At 37.1% G+C, this 17,035-nt stretch overlaps 1 protein-coding gene across 1 annotated transcript in view; it reads right to left on the reverse strand.

Annotated features, from left to right (window-relative positions):
* Nucleotides 1-1,209: 1,209 nt before the first annotated feature.
* Nucleotides 1,210-17,035, reverse strand: part of CYP20A1 (cytochrome P450 family 20 subfamily A member 1) — a 46,199-nt gene continuing 30,373 nt past the window's right edge. Inside the window, exons 12-13 of the mRNA XM_069075330.1 lie at nucleotides 10,572-10,661; nucleotides 1,210-10,255 (exon numbers count right to left, since the gene is read on the reverse strand). Coding sequence (XP_068931431.1) covers nucleotides 10,105-10,255; nucleotides 10,572-10,661 — 241 coding nt within the window. The 3' untranslated portion in view covers nucleotides 1,210-10,104. The remainder of the gene's footprint in view (nucleotides 10,256-10,571; nucleotides 10,662-17,035) is intronic.

Here is a 17,035-nt window from a genome sequence, read left to right on the forward strand (position 1 = left end):
TAAAGGGCCACATGTGGCCTCAAGGCTGCAGGTTCCCCACCCTGAACATATCTAAACTTTTCTAAAGTTCTGTTCATTTCCTCAAATTCTTCTTGTTTATTTTATGGTTACATTCCAAGATCTCCCCTCTTTTGTGGTCCTGACTCTCATTTCTTGGTCGTTGCATGTTTCTTTCTGGATGCTTGCAGTATTTTTTCTTTGATATGGGATCTTTGGATTTGGGGTGTGGCACTCCCAGGACTTTGTCTTTTGAAATTTCTCTCAGGATGTGATCCATAGATTCTTCCTGTCTTTAATTTGACTTCTGATTCTAATGGATATGGGCAACTTTAATTTTTATTTAATGAAATATAATTTAGGCTTTTAAAAACTATTGTCTTTAGGGAGTTCAGTGGCTCTTAGATGGTCTCCCCTTGATCTATTTCCCAAATTAGTTATTTTTGATATCAGATACCTTATATTGAACAGCTAAGTGGGGAAAAAGATAAGAGTGCTGGGCCTGAAGTCAGGAAGACTCATCTTCCTGAGTTCAAATCTGGCCTCAGACACTTACTAGCTGTGTGTCACTTAACCCTGTTTGTCTCAGTTTCCTTTTCTGTAAAATGAACTCAGAGAAATGGCAAACCACTCTAGGATCAGTGTGAGTTCTTTAAGAACAAAGTTGTGCCAGGCTAAGCTCATTTCCTTTTCCTCACAGGCTTATTATGCTACTGCTATATCTATTAGGTCAGAGAAATGTCATAAGTCCTTTTTAATGGCAAGTATTTAACTTATCCCATAGGTTTGATTGGCAGTTGTCATTGCAGCTGAGGTGACGTTGGCATCGAGTTGTTTCAGTCTCTCTGTGACCCCATTTTGGTGTTTTCTTGGCAGATACACTGCTGTGGTTTGCTATTTCCTTCTCCACCTCATTTTAAAGCTGAGGAAACTGGGGAAAAGATTCAATGACTTGCCCAGGGTCACACAGTTAGTGTCTGAAGCCACATTTGAACTCAAGTCTTCCTGACTCCAGGGCTAGTGCTTTATCTACTCTGCCACCTAGCATCCAGGTATGGCAGGTAAACAAAAAGCAGCTCTCCCATTGATTGGGTTTGCAAAATCAACTTCTCTCAGATTGCTGGATTATTCCACAACTTAAATATAAAGGAATTTATAATTTTTTTTAAAAAGAGAGAAAAGAAGTTTCCCAAGTATAGCTAAGGAAAAAAATATTTTAAGTAAATTTTTTATTGATATATTTTGGTTTTACATTGCTTAAAATTCCCCCATATCATTCCCCTTCCCCCTCTCAGACAGCAATCTAAGAGAAGTATTCTTAACAAAAAAAACAAGGTATAATATATAATCACAACAGATAAAATAGACAGAAATTTATAGAATTACAGAAAATATTTTATAGATTTTATAGAATTACAGAAAATATACAGAAATATAAAAACCTTTTCCACAGATTCAATTCATCTAGATGAGAAATTGTTATGAAAAATTCCTTGCAACAAACATCTCTGATAAAAGTCTGATATTCAAGACATATAGAGAATTAATAGACACACGTAAGACCAAAAGTCATTCCGTAACAGACAAGTAGTCAAAGAATACAGTTGTTTTAAAAAAAAGGAGTGAAATCAATCAATAATATATGAAAGAATGTTCCAAACCAGAGGTGTCAAATTCCCAGCCCACAAGTTGAATAAAACACAACACAACATAATGTTAACTTGAGGTTTTCTAAGGCAATATTCTGCCAGCAGGGATCCATTTTGATTTGAATGTTGCCACTGCTCTAAACCACCAAGATAAGAAAAGCAAATTAAAACAATTCTCATGTTTCATCTCACACCAACAAATTGGTAAAGATGACAAAGAACAGAAATTAGTTAACATACCGGAGGAACTATGGGATGACAGGCACACTCATTAATTACTGGCGGAAAATAATTCGGAATCATGAGAAAAAATCACTGAAATGTTCTTACCTTTTGATCTATCGAGTCATACCCTTTGACCTAAGGAAGTCTAAAGACAAAAGGAAGTGTTCCACATATACCAAACTATTCATCCTCATACTTTTTGTGGGGAAAAAACTGAAACAAAAAGCAACTCTCCCATTGATTGGATGATAGGAAAATAAATGTAGTATAGGAATGCAATGATATAGACCCTTTCACTGTAAGAAGCAATGAATACTGACAAATTCGTAGGAACATGAAAGACATGCATGGATTAATGCAGTTAAGCAGGTGGAACCAAGAGAACCATATATTCCGTGACTATAGTAATCTAAATGACAAAGTTAAAAGGCAAGGACCAACTTTAACTTTGTTTACAGAGAACAGATAAAACTTATCTCATCCCTTAGTGTGGGGGTGGAGGAATAAGAAATTGGGGCTACAGATGTGGAATATTGCCTATGATGTCAAATGGGGTCATTTTTGCTTTCCTTTTGTTTTTGTTTGCGTTTTTTTTCTTTTTGCTTTTTGAAGGGGAGAGGGCAGGGAAATTGGGGTTAAGTGACTTAATGGCTAGTAACTGTTAAGTGTCTGAGACTGGATTCTGAACTCAGGTCCTCCTGAATTCAGGGTTGGTGCTCTCTTCACTGTGCCACCTAGCCACCCCTTTTCCTTGTTTTAAGGAAATGTTTGGTGGGGAGGTGAGGTGAAGAAAAGTCCTTTTCATTCATTCATTCACTCATTCATTCATTCGTGCTTTTTTGGAGGAGGGAAAGTGGGCAACTGGGGTTAAGTGACTTGCCCAAGGTCACACAGCTAGTTTTTGTGTTAAGTGCCTGAGGCCAGATTTGAACTCAGGTTTTCCTGACTCCAAGGAGATCAGTGCTCTATTCACTGCGCCACCTAGCTTCCCCTAAAGTTGTTTTTAAAAAAATTATTTTAATCGAGATGGGAAAGTAAAACAACAATGAGGACCATATGGAAGTTTTAGAACACTGCAAACTCAATATGGGTCAGTAGATTAAAAACCCTAATACTATCTTAAACTGCATTAATGCTAATATTGTTTCCAGAACAGGAAAGTATTCTGGCATCCATGTACAAACTTTGTATGGGTGTATTCTGGCATAGTGGATAGTGTTGGCCTTGGAGTTAGGAAGACCTGAATTGGAATCTAGCCTTAGACACTAGCTGGGTGACCCTGGGCAAGTCACATATCTTTCCTCAGCTACAGTTAAATGAACATCACCTACTTCACAGGATTCTTATAAGGATAAAATGAGACTGTATTCATAAAACACTTTGAAAATCTTAAAAGTGCTCTACAAATATTTGCTATTATAATTCTAATGATAATTATTGTTTAACAATTATTATTATTCTGTTCTGGTGAGACTACATCATGAGTACTATGATTCTACATTTTAGGAAAGGCATTGATGAACCATGAATAATGAACTATCTACAGAAGGACAATCAGGATGGCTATCATGTCATGAGGAAACTCGTGGGGGTCAGGGGGTGGGACAAGCAAGACAGCTATCAAGTGTTTGAGGAACAGGATTTAGATTTGCTGAAGCTTGGCTCCTAAAGCTGTAACTAGGGATAATGCATAGGAGTTGGGGGAGGGGGCAGGGAACACATTTTGCCTTGCCTTAAGAAAGACTTCCTAATGATCAGAGTTGCCCTAAGTGCAATGAGCTGCCATGTCTTCCAACGAAGGCTCGACTGACAATGTTAGGGGTCTTGTGGTGTGGATTTCTGTCTAGGTGCATCAGGATGGATTAGATCATCTCTGAGGCTCCTTCTAACTCGAGATTCTGTGTTTAAAAACTTCCTACCGTATTTGCATGTGAAGAGTTGCAATGTTTTCATTTTATTCCATAGCAAACATTTTATCCCTATCAATGAATTGTTTTGGCTGGCTCTCCTATGGCCTATTCCATGAAGTTAGCCTCATGAAAGCTCTTCTATCACCAAGTACTGCCCTGTCCTACTTCTTGGCCTCTTTCTTATCCCCCTGATCCCCTGCTCAACTGTACCATCCCTGCCCTTCATCACTCTGAACCTCAGTCTCCTCATCTTCAAAACTGGGGACATCTACTAGATGCCCTCCAGCCATCTGCTTTGGCTCTCTCTCAGAGCTGACTACTACGTGCCTTTCCATGCCAACTTTCTGCTCCAGTATGGCTTCCCCTCCCTCCTCCCAACCTGCTCTTGGAAAACAATATTGGTGCTCCATATGCAGAGACATTATGGCTGTCAAGTGGAGAGGAAAATAGTTAAGTTATAATAACTGACATTATATATACTGTGTTAAAGTTTACAAAGCGCTTTACAACTACTGCCTCATTGGATCAGCTCTTTCAGCCTAACAATTATCCAGACTCTCTGTTGTGGCCTGGCTTCCTACACTGATCCCATGGTCTTCAAGCACTGCTTCCAGCACACTCGGGCACATGGAAAGCAATAGCAATTTTTCTTAAACAGAGAACCATAGTATCTGAAGGAAACTTAAGCAGCGTTGTTTTTTTTTTGGGGGGGGGGAGGTTTGGAATAGTTGGTCTTAAAGATAATCTAGTAATAAAAAGAATTCATTTTTCAAGAAATTCTCAAATTTGGATCATTCCCTGAATTAAAGTATTTCTTATTAAGAGTAAACATCACATCTAGTTAAAAGAACTTCTTTATCCTTAACTCTAGTCCTAGATAGATTAAAAATATTAAAAATAGACAGATACAAAATAACTCAATAAATGGGGCAGCAGCCTTGAAACTAAAGAAACAAATGAATTGTTAAATGGATCTGTGTACAAAGTTTATCTCTAGACTTTCTAAAAAAACTCTATCTGCACTTAGCACATTCCCTTCAGTTAGCTTTGTATACTCTACTGCTCTTGCGCAAAAGAATAAAGGGTCAAAAATTATCCTGAAAAATGTGTGTAACTAACTAATAAAGCAGATAAAATACAAGGCTGCCAATCTGGAGAATGGAAAACATGAAATGTTCATTTCAGGAAGATACTTAATGCTCTGAAAAAGATTTTACATTTTTAAAAATTTAGGACCAACTTGTCAGGGGAAGAAATTAAATGGTAACTAAATTAGGATTTCATATTTTGCCAACAAATGAGAAATAACTGGGGACTGGCATTTTTCTAGTTACCAGAAAAACAAATAAAATAAGGATTCATCCTAATTCCGATCAAAACACCCCTAACTCAGAAAGGGTACTTTAAAATACATTAAAAACAGCTGCATTGTTTCCCAAGTGATTTGGAGCCATTCGAAAAGAGGCAGCTTGTCAAAGTGCTGGAATGAACACTACTGTCTATGGATACAATTAAACTTCAATTAACAAGAGAGTAGATATGGGGGTAGATTTTTAATTGAATAAAGTCAGTAATAGCATAGTGGACTGAGATATAACTGTAACCAAAAGTAAAAAAATAGTCATACAAAATACAGCGACTGCAGAGTCCTTTTTTCTTCCCTTAGGATGGTTTCTTAGGAATATAACATAGCCTTTGTTATTGTTCAGTCATTTTTCAATTGCATCCAACTTCTTTTTGACCCTATTTGGGGTTTTCTTGGAAAACATATGAGAGTGGTTTGCCATTTCCTTCTCTACCTCATTTTACAGATGAGGAATTGAGGCAAACTGGGTTAAGTGACTTACCCAGGGTCACACAGCTAGTAGGAGTCTGAGGCCAGATTTGAGCTCAGGAAGATAAGTCTTCCTCACTCCAGGACAGGCACTCTATCCACTGTGCCACCTGGCTGCCTGCATGTGAAATTCACTGGAACCACCTAAGATGGATCAAACATTTCAGACCAAGGGTTGAATGTTCTCTCCTGCACTTGACTCGAGCATCAATGCCAGACAAACAAGGAGCTTCAGTATCGTTCCAGCTTGAAAGAATGTCAAGATGAAGAAGAGAAATACCTTAGTTTTTCTATGTGTAATTACAGCCTAAGCCCTCACTGTGATTGACTGGATGATTGGGACCTCAATAAAGAAAAGGGCCAAGTGTGCATGATGAGGGCACGGTGGGGGCAGAGTGCGCAGGACAAGCCCTTACTATAAAATTTCTCTTAGAGGTCTGAAATTTATATTAATACTTGGCAACTATTTGGATGGGTCAAAAAAAAAACCTGCCAAAGAGGTGAGTTTCATCTACAACTTGAAAAAAAATTATATCATCCTATGTCTAACCTGTTCTATTTTACTAGCTGAACAATGACCATGATTAGTTGGCATTCTTTAGCTAAAATAAGCAGAATTTACTAGATGGAGAACTCTTTGTTTCATGTTAAGTGTCTCTTTGAAAGCCATGTACAAGTGCTTCTATTTAGACAGTATTCTCAGTTTCTTCATATCTTTTGTTTCTTTCTCTTTTTTTTGCTTTTTGGAGGGCATTTGGGGTTAAGTGACTTGCCCAAGGTCACACAGCTAGTTTTTTGTGTTAAAGTGTCTGGGGCCAGATTTGAACTCAGGTCCCCCTGACTCCAGGGCTGGTGCTCTATTCACTGTGCCACCTAACTGCCCCAGTTGCTTCATATCTTATACCTGCAGATATATGACAGTGCATCACACTGGTGATGAAGACTGAGGGCTAAGAAGAGGTTCTGGAATGTAGAATTTGCCATTCTACCACTTGCCATAGGAATTGAGACATTCTACACCAGACATTATAAAATATTTGGGAATCTACCTGCCAAAACAAACCCAGGACCTGTATGATCATAACTACAAAACACTTTTCACACAAATAAAGTCAGATCTAACTAATTGGAAAAACATCAATTGCTCATGGCTGGGTCGAGCTAATATAATAAAAATGACAATTTTACCTAAATTAAATTATATATTTAGTGCCATACCAATTAATTTACCAAAAAACTACTTTATAGAGTTAGAAAAAATAGTAACAAAATTCATCTGGAAGAATAAACGGTCCAGAATATCAAGGGAATTAATGAAAAAAAAAATGCTAGGGAAGGTGGACTAGCTTTACCAGATTTCAATCTGTACTATAAAGCAGCAGTCATCAAAACTACTTGGTACTGGCTTAGGAATAGAGGAGTGGATCAATGGAATAGATTAGGCACACGAGATTCAGAAGTCAACGACTACAGTAATGTATTGTTTGATAAACCCCTAGACCCTGGTTTTTGGGATAAGAACTCACTATTTGACAAAAACTGCTGGGAAAACTGGAATATAGTATGGCAGAAACTGGACATAGACCATTATCTAACACCATATACCAAAATCAAGTCTAAATGGGTTCATGATCTAGGTATAAAGGTTGATACTGTAAGCAGTTTGCTAAAACAAGGAATAGTTTACCTATCAGACTTGTGGAGAGGGAATGACTTTATGACGAAACAGGAATTAGAGAACATTATAAAATGTAAAATGGATAATTTTGACTACATGAAATTGAAAAGTTTCTGTACAAATAAAGCCAATGTAACCAAGATTAAGAGGGAGGTGGGAAATTGGGAAAGAATCTTTACAACCTATGTCTCTGACAAAGGACTCATCTCTAAAATATACAGAGAACTGAGTCAAATTTATAAGAATACAAGTCATTCCCCAATTGATAAATGGTCAAAGGATATGAACAGGCAGTTTTCAGAGAAAGAAATTAAAGCTATCTATAAGCACATGAAGAAATGCTCTAATTCACTATTGATTAGAGAAATGCAAATCAAAACAACTCTGAGGTACCACATCTCACCAGTCAGATTGACTAAGATGACAAAACAGGAAAATGACAAATGCTGGAGAGGATGTGGGCAAACTGGAACACTAATGCATTGTTGGTGGAGCTGTGAACTGATCCAGCCTTTCTGGAGAGCAATCTGGAACTAAGCCCAAAGGGCTATAAATACTTTCATACCCTTTGATCCAGCAATACCACTCCTAGGGTTATATCCCAAAGAGATCATAGAAATGGGAGAAAGACCCATATGTACAAAAATGTTTATAGCAGCTCTTTTTGTTGTGGCAAAGAACTGGAAATTAAGGGGGTGTCCATCAATTGGGGAATGTCTGAACAAGTTGTGGTATATGCATGTTATGGAATATTATTGTGCTATAAGAAACAAGGAGCAGGCAGTCTTCATATTTACCTGGAGAGGCTTAAAAGAACTGATGCTGAGTGAGAAGAGTAGAACCAGGAGGAATCTGTACACAATTACAGACACAACGTATGTGTGATGACCAACTTTGATAGACTGGACTCTTCTCAACAATGCAGGGATATAAGTCAATCCCAAAAGACGCATGATGGAGAGAAAAATGTGCATCCAGAGAAAGAACTAGAAAGAACTAAATTTATATCCATGTGGAAGCAAAATACCTGATCTTTTTCGTTCTCTTATTTGATTTTATGTCTTCTTTACCATTTTTCATTCCAGCCGGTACAATCCATCCTTATAACCTGACCATTGCATAATGTGAAAGTAATTACAGATCCTATACTTGATTATAAGCCACCATCGGGGGGGGAGGGCAGGGAGGGGGACAAAATGTGAAATTCAAGGAATTGTGGAATTGAATCCTGTAAACTAAAAGGAAACAAATTAATAAATTAAAGAATTTTAAAAAAGGAAAAAAAGACATTCTACACCTATATTTATTATTAATCTATTTAACCTATTTTTTCCATATAATTTTATTTCAATGATAAGGAATTGGGGTTACTACATATCCAGCCAACCTAGCCCCTTAATGTGTTCATTCTACTTGTCTGGTGTGAATGGTAGATGACTGTTACCCCATACATCTATCAGGTGAATATTTCCTTGGGTACCTGTAGAATTCTCTGCACCTGCAGTACATCAGTCAGTAACATTTACTGAAGGTCTAATGCTAAGACACAATTCTTAGGGAATGCTGCAAGACTGTACTTTTTCAACTGGTCTTGCATTTGTCTTGAGTGAATGATTAGAGAATTCCTAGAAATTTTAGGAATTAAATTCCTAAATTAAAGGAATTTTTTTAAATACCTTTTTTTTTTTAAAGCAATTGGGTTTAAGTAATTTGCTCAAGGTTACATGGCCAGTTATTATTTTTGTGTGGGTGCTGAGCATCTGAGCCCGGAACCGATCCCAGGTCTCCTGACGCTGGGGCCAACACTCTTACTCACTGTGCCACCTGGCCACCCCTTAAAATACCTTTTTTTAAAGAAAGGTATTCTCCCCTTCTCTTTCCTATTCTTTTATACTAAAATGGTACACCTGTCAAAACAACTAGGTATCATGATTAGAGGTAGAACACATGAGAGGTAGAGTATACAAGTACATAAGTAACTATCAGAAAGATTATGTCATCAAACTCTTGCCTCCTCCAATCTGCCAAACAATTTCCCCCCAAGAATAACAATTTCAATTATATAAGAAAAATAAAAGATGGAGGTGATAGAGGAAAATATTAATTCAAAAATATAAAGCTAAGTTATCCATGTAAAGTGAGGAGTATATTGGTACAATACAGTTACAAACATGCTCTGCTTTAAGAAAATCTAAGAGCATATACAAATCTAAATTATAAAAAATATTAGGTAAAATTCATATTACAAAAGGTTTCTTTGCTTATAAAATGATTTGCCATAAGATTTCTATAAATATTCAGTTCTCTTTGCATATTTAAAATGTATAATAGTATGTATGATACACATTTTATGCTCTCTTAGAATTAAAATTCTTCAAAGTAGGGACCATTTAATGTAAACGTTTTATGTAAAAACTAGAAAACAATGGACAATTTAATGAAAAGTTAGAACTACTAGCTATTGTTGTCTAAGACAGTGGTCCTTTCTGCCACTCAGCCCTGAAGGACACACCGCTCATGGCTGGTCAGTTCTGACAAGGCAGTGTTCAGAAACGGTCTTGCACAAAAACCTTCACTTCTATATCACCTGTCCTGGAGTCAATATTGTTCAAATAACAAATGTCTGTATTAAATTCATTTTACTAAAGGAATATTAATATGAAAGACAAGATAATGTTAAAAATGTAGAAAAAAATAGGTCTGAACACCAAACTCTGGGACAGATTTAGGATAACATTTCTCAGTGAAACAAATGAATTCTCATCGTCAGAAGGCTGAAGCACTTTCTTTTTTGCAACCTGACATTTGTTTTTAGTTTCTTTTAGAAACAGTGACCCACGCTTCTTCCTTTGATGATGTTACCAGCTCATATTTGCTCTCCAGAACTTGTCCTTCCACAGGATGTAAGTACAGTTTTCTCACCAGCACACTTAGAAGTACTGTGGCCACCATATATGCAAATCTAGTCAGAAAGAAGGACAAATAATCATATAAAAATGTGATATAAAGAAAAAAGATGACAATTTTTCTCATCTATATTGAATGCCTTTTTTTTTTTTTGGCTTTTTGGAGGTGGGGGAAGGCAGGGCAATTGGGGTTAAGTGACTTGCTCAAAGTCACATGGCTAGTAAAGTGTTAAGTGTCTGAGGTCACATTTGAACTCAGGTCCTCCTGACTCCAGGGCTGGTTGTCTATTTACTGCGCCACCTAGCCCCTCCATAAATACCAAAATTAAAACCGAAGAAACAGGCACCTCTCCTCTTCTTAATTCATCTTACCTCAACTCAGGGCACTCTTGTGTTCCTGAGAATCCAAGCAAGGAAAAATTTTTCATAGCAGATTCATCATCAAACCTGTCTGGATCAAACCTTGAAAAGAGAAAAACAGAACTGAGGACAAATCATCATACATACTGTCAGGTAGACGTGATATTGCTCCTCACATTTTTTTTAATATTTATCTTTCATTTTTATTATCACTTTCATTTCCAGATATATCTTTCCCCTCTCATCTCCCCAGAGAGTGACTCATTGTAACAAAAAGAAAAATGATTCAGAAAAACTAACCAACACATCAACCAAGACTGATAGCATATGCCATGTTCTACACCCAAAGTCCTGAAGCTCTGTAAAAAAGGGAAGGAGGCACGTCTTCTTCAAGGACAAGTTCGGTCATTATAATGATACAGCATTCACTTTTCCTTTTAAGTTCTTTCTGCTTACATTGCCGCAGGGATCTGTGTGTACTTTTTTTTCTATGTTTACTTTGTCTCAGTTCACATGCTTTCCTACACTTACCTGAATTCTCCACATTGTTTCTTATAGCATAGTAATATCCCATTATATTCATATGCTCTAAGGACAGGTTCTTTCCTACTATAAAAAGGGCTTCTTGCTGATCATGCTTTGCCAAACCACAACCCTAGATTACTTCTCCCATTAGCCTCTTTCATTCCTATTCATGTATTGCTGAACAAGAACTAGAGGAAGTCAGGAGTAGTGTTTCCTAACCTTTCTTGTATCAGAAACAATCCCCCTCCCCCAGGGAATCTGGTGAAGCCCATGGATTCCTCAGAATATTTTTTAAATAACTGAAGGAAATGCTATATTTCAGCTAGAGATTAGAAAAAATAAAGGACTTTTTTTTTTCATCCAAGTTCACAGACCCACCTGAAATCTATCCACGGACCTCAAGTTAAGAACTGCTATTATACGATGAAAGACTGTTTGCACTTGAGTCAGAGAAAGTGGGTTCAGCCTAGCTCTACTGGTTACTATTGAAATAAGCTTGGAAAAGATATGTGAGCTCTCTAAGGGCTCAGTTTCCCCATCTGTAAAAATAAGGAGATTGTAGTAGATGACCTTATGATCCTTTCCACTTCTACATCTATGTCCCTATGAACATCATGACACAGAAGCTGAAAAAGCTAATATAATTTCAGGCTGCATTTATTTAAGAGAGGAATGGGGTCTAGGCCCTACTGTACTCCACACTGTTCAGATCACACCTAGAATATTGTGTTCAATATAACACACTACATTTAAGAAATACTGATAACCTTGAATGTCTAGAAGAGAGCAATCAAAGTGGTAAAGAGCTTTCAAATATGCATATCAGTTGAAAAAATGGGATTGCTTGCCCTGGAGAAGAGGAGTTTGGCTAGAGACATGAAAGTTGTCTTCAAGTATGTGAAGGGCTGCCAGGCAAAAGAGGGAGAAGACTTTGTTTTGCATGGTACCAGAGGCCAGAACCAGGAGCAAAGGGTGGAAGTTGAAGAGAGGCAAATTTATTCCTGATATAAAGGAAGAATTTACTATGGGTAAGAAAGTGGAATGAACTTCCTTGGAGAATGGTGGATTCCATCTTTTAAACTGTGGTTGAATGCCCTCTTACTGGTATTGTTGTAGAAGGGATTTTTGCTCAGAAATGGGTTGGACCATGTGGTCTCCGGGTTCCTTCAAATTCTGAGATTCTATGATATTTGTATTCTGTGATCTACGTTATCATATTTCTTGGTTGAGAGAGATTATAAGAAAATATGATGCATGCAGTTTCTTAATGAATACTCATTTTAAAACTATATTTATATCAGACAAATAACAAATGAATAGCAAAATCCCAAGAAATGCAAAACTTAAATATCAGTTATATGAAACCAAACAAGAATCAGTAAGTGAGGCATTATATTTTGCATGACATTGGTTTCTTTAAGTTGTGGTCTCCTCTTCACCCATCTATGCTTTTTAAGTTATACTTATAAGTTGTTTTCATTCCAGATATACCATAAAATACATGTGGAAAATGGAAATTAAAGTAATTTAGGAGAAGAGGGAGAAAATAGGCTAAACAGATATTTTTAAAAAATTCTCCACCCTGCCATCAAAGAATTTAAGCTTTCTATTTCTTTGGAAAACAGATATTTTTTTTAGTCTCATTTAAGGGTTTTTTCCTTCCTACAAGTAAGAAGAATGTAAAGAAGTTCCAATTTCATTTAAAAAAATAAAATCACTGGATAGTCCTGCCCTTTTAAAGTGATGTATATATTACACTACAAAATAGTTTTGTATTATGCACTACAAAAGATTAAAGATTAAATTAACTTTAATCAGTTTTCTTTTGAAACAATCTTGAAAAAGGAGAACACAGATGTCTGCCTGAGGGTATCTAAGTATTTTCAGACTGTAGTATAATGAACCTGCTTTTTCACGTTCATAACTGGAATTACCCCAAATTTTCATTATTATTAAAAAATAAACATATAGGGATAAAAGACCCAGAAGGATTTAAGTTTGTTTCCCCCCACCCTTGGGGGTGGGGTGGGGAAGAACTTTTCCTTCATTCAATTTTGACTGCAAAGAACCTAATTTTTAGCTTCCCTTTGAAAATTGGTATTTCAGTCCATTCATCCTCAAGTTGCGTTAACATTATTCTATAGATAATGTTTGATAATTTTATCTAAGATCCTTTGCTCTCAGAGTACCCCAGTTAATAAGCATTTATTGAACACTTACTTTGTGCCAGGTACTGTGTTAACTGACACTAATGTATAAAGAAAGAAATTAAGTGACTCATGTGAGGATAAATTCATTTCAACTGAAGGTAGAGAACATCAAGTTCTTATGCAGGATTATGTCTCAGTTCGATTTTCACCAATTCTATTTCAGAGAAATATCCTTGTGGGTACAATGGTGATTGTTGTAAGATGTGAAACATGTGTTATCTATCAGTTGTCCTTTATTCCTGCTATTTAAAGTCTGACATTTTTTCCAATCATAGTATTTTCTGATTGTATACCCTACACAGCTTTTTCTGTGTGATTCTTCAGTTGTAATGTACTGTATGCTTATGCCCACACAATGGGCTTTTTTTTTTTTTTGGTTTTGTTTTTTGGAGTAAGTTTCCATTTCAGTTCTTCAGAGACCCAGGTATTCCTTAATTCAGAGTTAAGACACACCTGGAAGAATTATTATTTTTGGTTCAGATCTGTGATTACAGTTCTGTGGTAAACTCCTACCACTGACATGAATCAATTAACTACGAGGATAAAAAGATAGGCCTTTATTTCATGGAGATACATTGTCATTACAAAAGTCTGATAATTTCACAAGGGCAATCCACCTACCCTCTTGTTATTCAATTCTGGGTCCAGTTCACTGTTGGTGTACAGCATCTGTCCAGGGTACTGTCAAACCGATTTCTATGAGCTAGCCCTCCAATTGCATATCATAAATTAAACGAAAGGCATTCTTTATTCATTTGTTTTTTCTTTTATAAAAAGATAGGCCAGGGGCAGCTAGGTGGCACAGTGAGTAGAGCATTGGCCCTAGAGTCAGAAGAACCTGAGTTCAAATCTGACTTCAGACACTTAACACTTACTAGCTGTGTGACCTTGGGCAAGTCATTTAACCCCAACTGCCTTGCCTCCAAAACAAACAAACAAATAAAAAGATAGGTCAAACAGTTCTGAATGATTATGGTTCCCATTTAGGAACGTGCAGTGTTTCGGCACTTGATACAACCCTACATTATCATCCACAGACAGTTGCATCTAGGGAGACTTACCACCTCTAGGGAATTCTTTTTCAATTTGAACTCTTCACTGGATCTCTTTCCTCCATAATAGTGAAGGCAAGTATAGACAGTTCTCACTTTCCCAAAGTTTGCAACATGCCTGCACTCTGCTAGGCAGTGCCTGGGTCAGTGGTGGTAGCAGCAACAGCAGTGCAGCCGTGAGCCAGGGGGTCCTCTGGCCCTGGCCACTGAAGCTGCCCTGGCTTATTCTTTCTTCATTTAGCCCACGATCATGTCAGATGTTTCTGGTTGCCATATCATACTGCTGACTCATATTGAGCTTGCAGTTCATTAAAAACCCCACATTTGTTTCAGAGAGCTGCTATATAACCACACCTCCCCCATCTTGTACTTGTGAATTTGCTTTGTTTTTAACACTACTGAATTTAATCTTCTTGGATTCAGCCCTAAGTTTTCCTGTCAAGATATTTTCACTCTTCTATTCAATGGCCCCCACCCCCAGCTTTGTGTCATCTGCAAACTTGATAAGCAAACCATCAATACCTTTTAGACAAGTCATTGATAAAAATGTTGAGAAGCACAAGGCCAGATGGAAATCCCTAAGGTACCCAGAGTTGTACCCACCAAGTCTCAAGGATACCTTTGGGTCAAATCTGGCATCTTGTACTTCCTACTGCTTTTTGCATAAACTGAGTATTTGTATATAAGTACATCTGAAGCAAAGGGTTTTATTAGTGTGGTTCTTTTCTTTGGATTCTGCCTTCTGTATGCATAGGTTATTTTCTCCATCCCAAGTTCTTAAAAAAAAAAATTTAGGCCCTTTTGATCAGATTTGAAAGACACCAATTACTTTTTTTTTTGTACTTTGGAGGGGGAAGGGCAGGGCAATTGGGATTGAGTGACTTCCCCAAGGTCACATGACTAGTAAGAAATGTTAAGTATCTGAGGCCACATTTGCACTCAGGTCCTCCTGACTCCAGGGCCGGTGCTCTACTCACTGTGCCACCTAGCCGCCCCTATATGCATTCTTATTAGCCTCTGCTAAGTATACTATATTTCTGGCCAGAAGAACAAAATTCTTACATTTTAAGTCATGCTCCCAAAATCCAAATCCCATTCTCAGATGCCATCTTTTTAGCTTTCTAAATCAGTTTTCCTCTTCTGTTTTCCTTCTCTCCACTGAGCTGCAATGTGGAAAGCACAATCTATTGAAAGACTCCCTAAGTTTCTTCTTCTGCAGGCTAAGTACCCCCCAGTTCTTTCAACCATATTCATACAGTTTTCCTTTCCTCTGGTTTTAAGCTGTTTACAACCTTTTCTCACAGAAGACAAAAGCAAAATCTGGACTTGAAAGCTTTTTCTTCAAGTTTTAGCCCACTTTTCCCCAAAGCCAAACTTAGCTGACTTCACATATCCAAACCTCTCCAAATAATCTTCTTAATTATCTTCTTATTCCAGTCATCCTCTTCTTTTCTCACTCCTTCTTGCACAGAAGCCTAAAGCAGAAAAATACCCGTGGTCTTCTCTTGTCTGGGCCAAACAGGTGCAGTTCCTTCAACTGATCCTCATATGACATGCTTTGCTGTCCTAATTGTCTTCCCCTGGACACTTTTAAGATCAACGATCTTCCTGAACCGTGATGCCCAGAATTATACACAATTTCTTCAGATATGGTTTGACCAGGGAAAAGGACAGTGGAACTGGCATCTTCTTGTTCCTGGAACTTATGTCTCTTAGTACAATCCAAGATTCCATTGGTTTTAGAGACGGCCAATTCACACTACTGAAGAGTTTTTAGTTCTACTCTAACCCCCTAGATCTTTCTGAAATATACTGCTATCTAAAATTACCTTCCCCATTCTATAACTTGTGAAGCTGATTTTTTTAAAAATCAAAATGCAAGATTTTACAGCTCTTTTAAATTTCATCTTCTTAGATTAAGCCCAGTGTTATAACATCTTTGATATTGACTGTTATCTAGCATGCGAGCTGTGCCTCTTGTCTCTCTCTGAGTAGGATGAACATGCCATCTATGTCTTTATTTAGGATTGATAAAAATGTGAGGCTGCACAGGACCAAAGCATAGGTCCTGCTGGCACTCCACTTGAAACCTCTCTTCTCAAGATGACATAGAACTATCAACACTTACTCTTTTGAGAGTCTGGCCATTCAATGGATTCTGAATTCATCCAATTATACTAGGCTCTAGTTCATATCTATCTTTTCTGTAAAATTATCATGATGTCATATCAAACATTTTGCTAAAATTGAGGCAAACTATATCTGTAGCAATTCCCCAATCTATTAATTTAGTAACTCTCACTTTTTAAAAATTCTGAACTTAATAAATACCAAATGAAACAAACATTTTCATGAACACAGCAGAAAAGAGGATAGTACATAAAACTCTGAATATCTATTGTGTACAGCTTGCTTTTTAAAAAAACAGAACAAAATAAATTCAATGTGTAACTCTCAAAGCTATCCTGCTCATCTATAATTCTTTCTGGCTTTCTTTTCTTCTTTTTTGTGCAGTAAAAAAGAGAACTTCAATAACTCTTTTCTTTTTTTTTTTTCTAGAAAATCCTATCCCTAGTCCCCCTCTCCCTCACACCCTGCCGTCTTCAAATTAAAAAAAAAAAGGAAAATGAAAAACTTGTAATATACTGTCAACATATCCAAAATATGTCTTCTGCCTCCATCATCTCTG

This window comes from Petaurus breviceps, unplaced genomic scaffold (assembly GCF_028583685.1).
Source record: "Petaurus breviceps papuanus isolate PSGF00001 unplaced genomic scaffold, PetGlider_PUasm1.0 90903, whole genome shotgun sequence".
In the NCBI taxonomy this organism is placed as follows: Eukaryota; Metazoa; Chordata; class Mammalia; order Diprotodontia; family Petauridae; genus Petaurus; species Petaurus breviceps.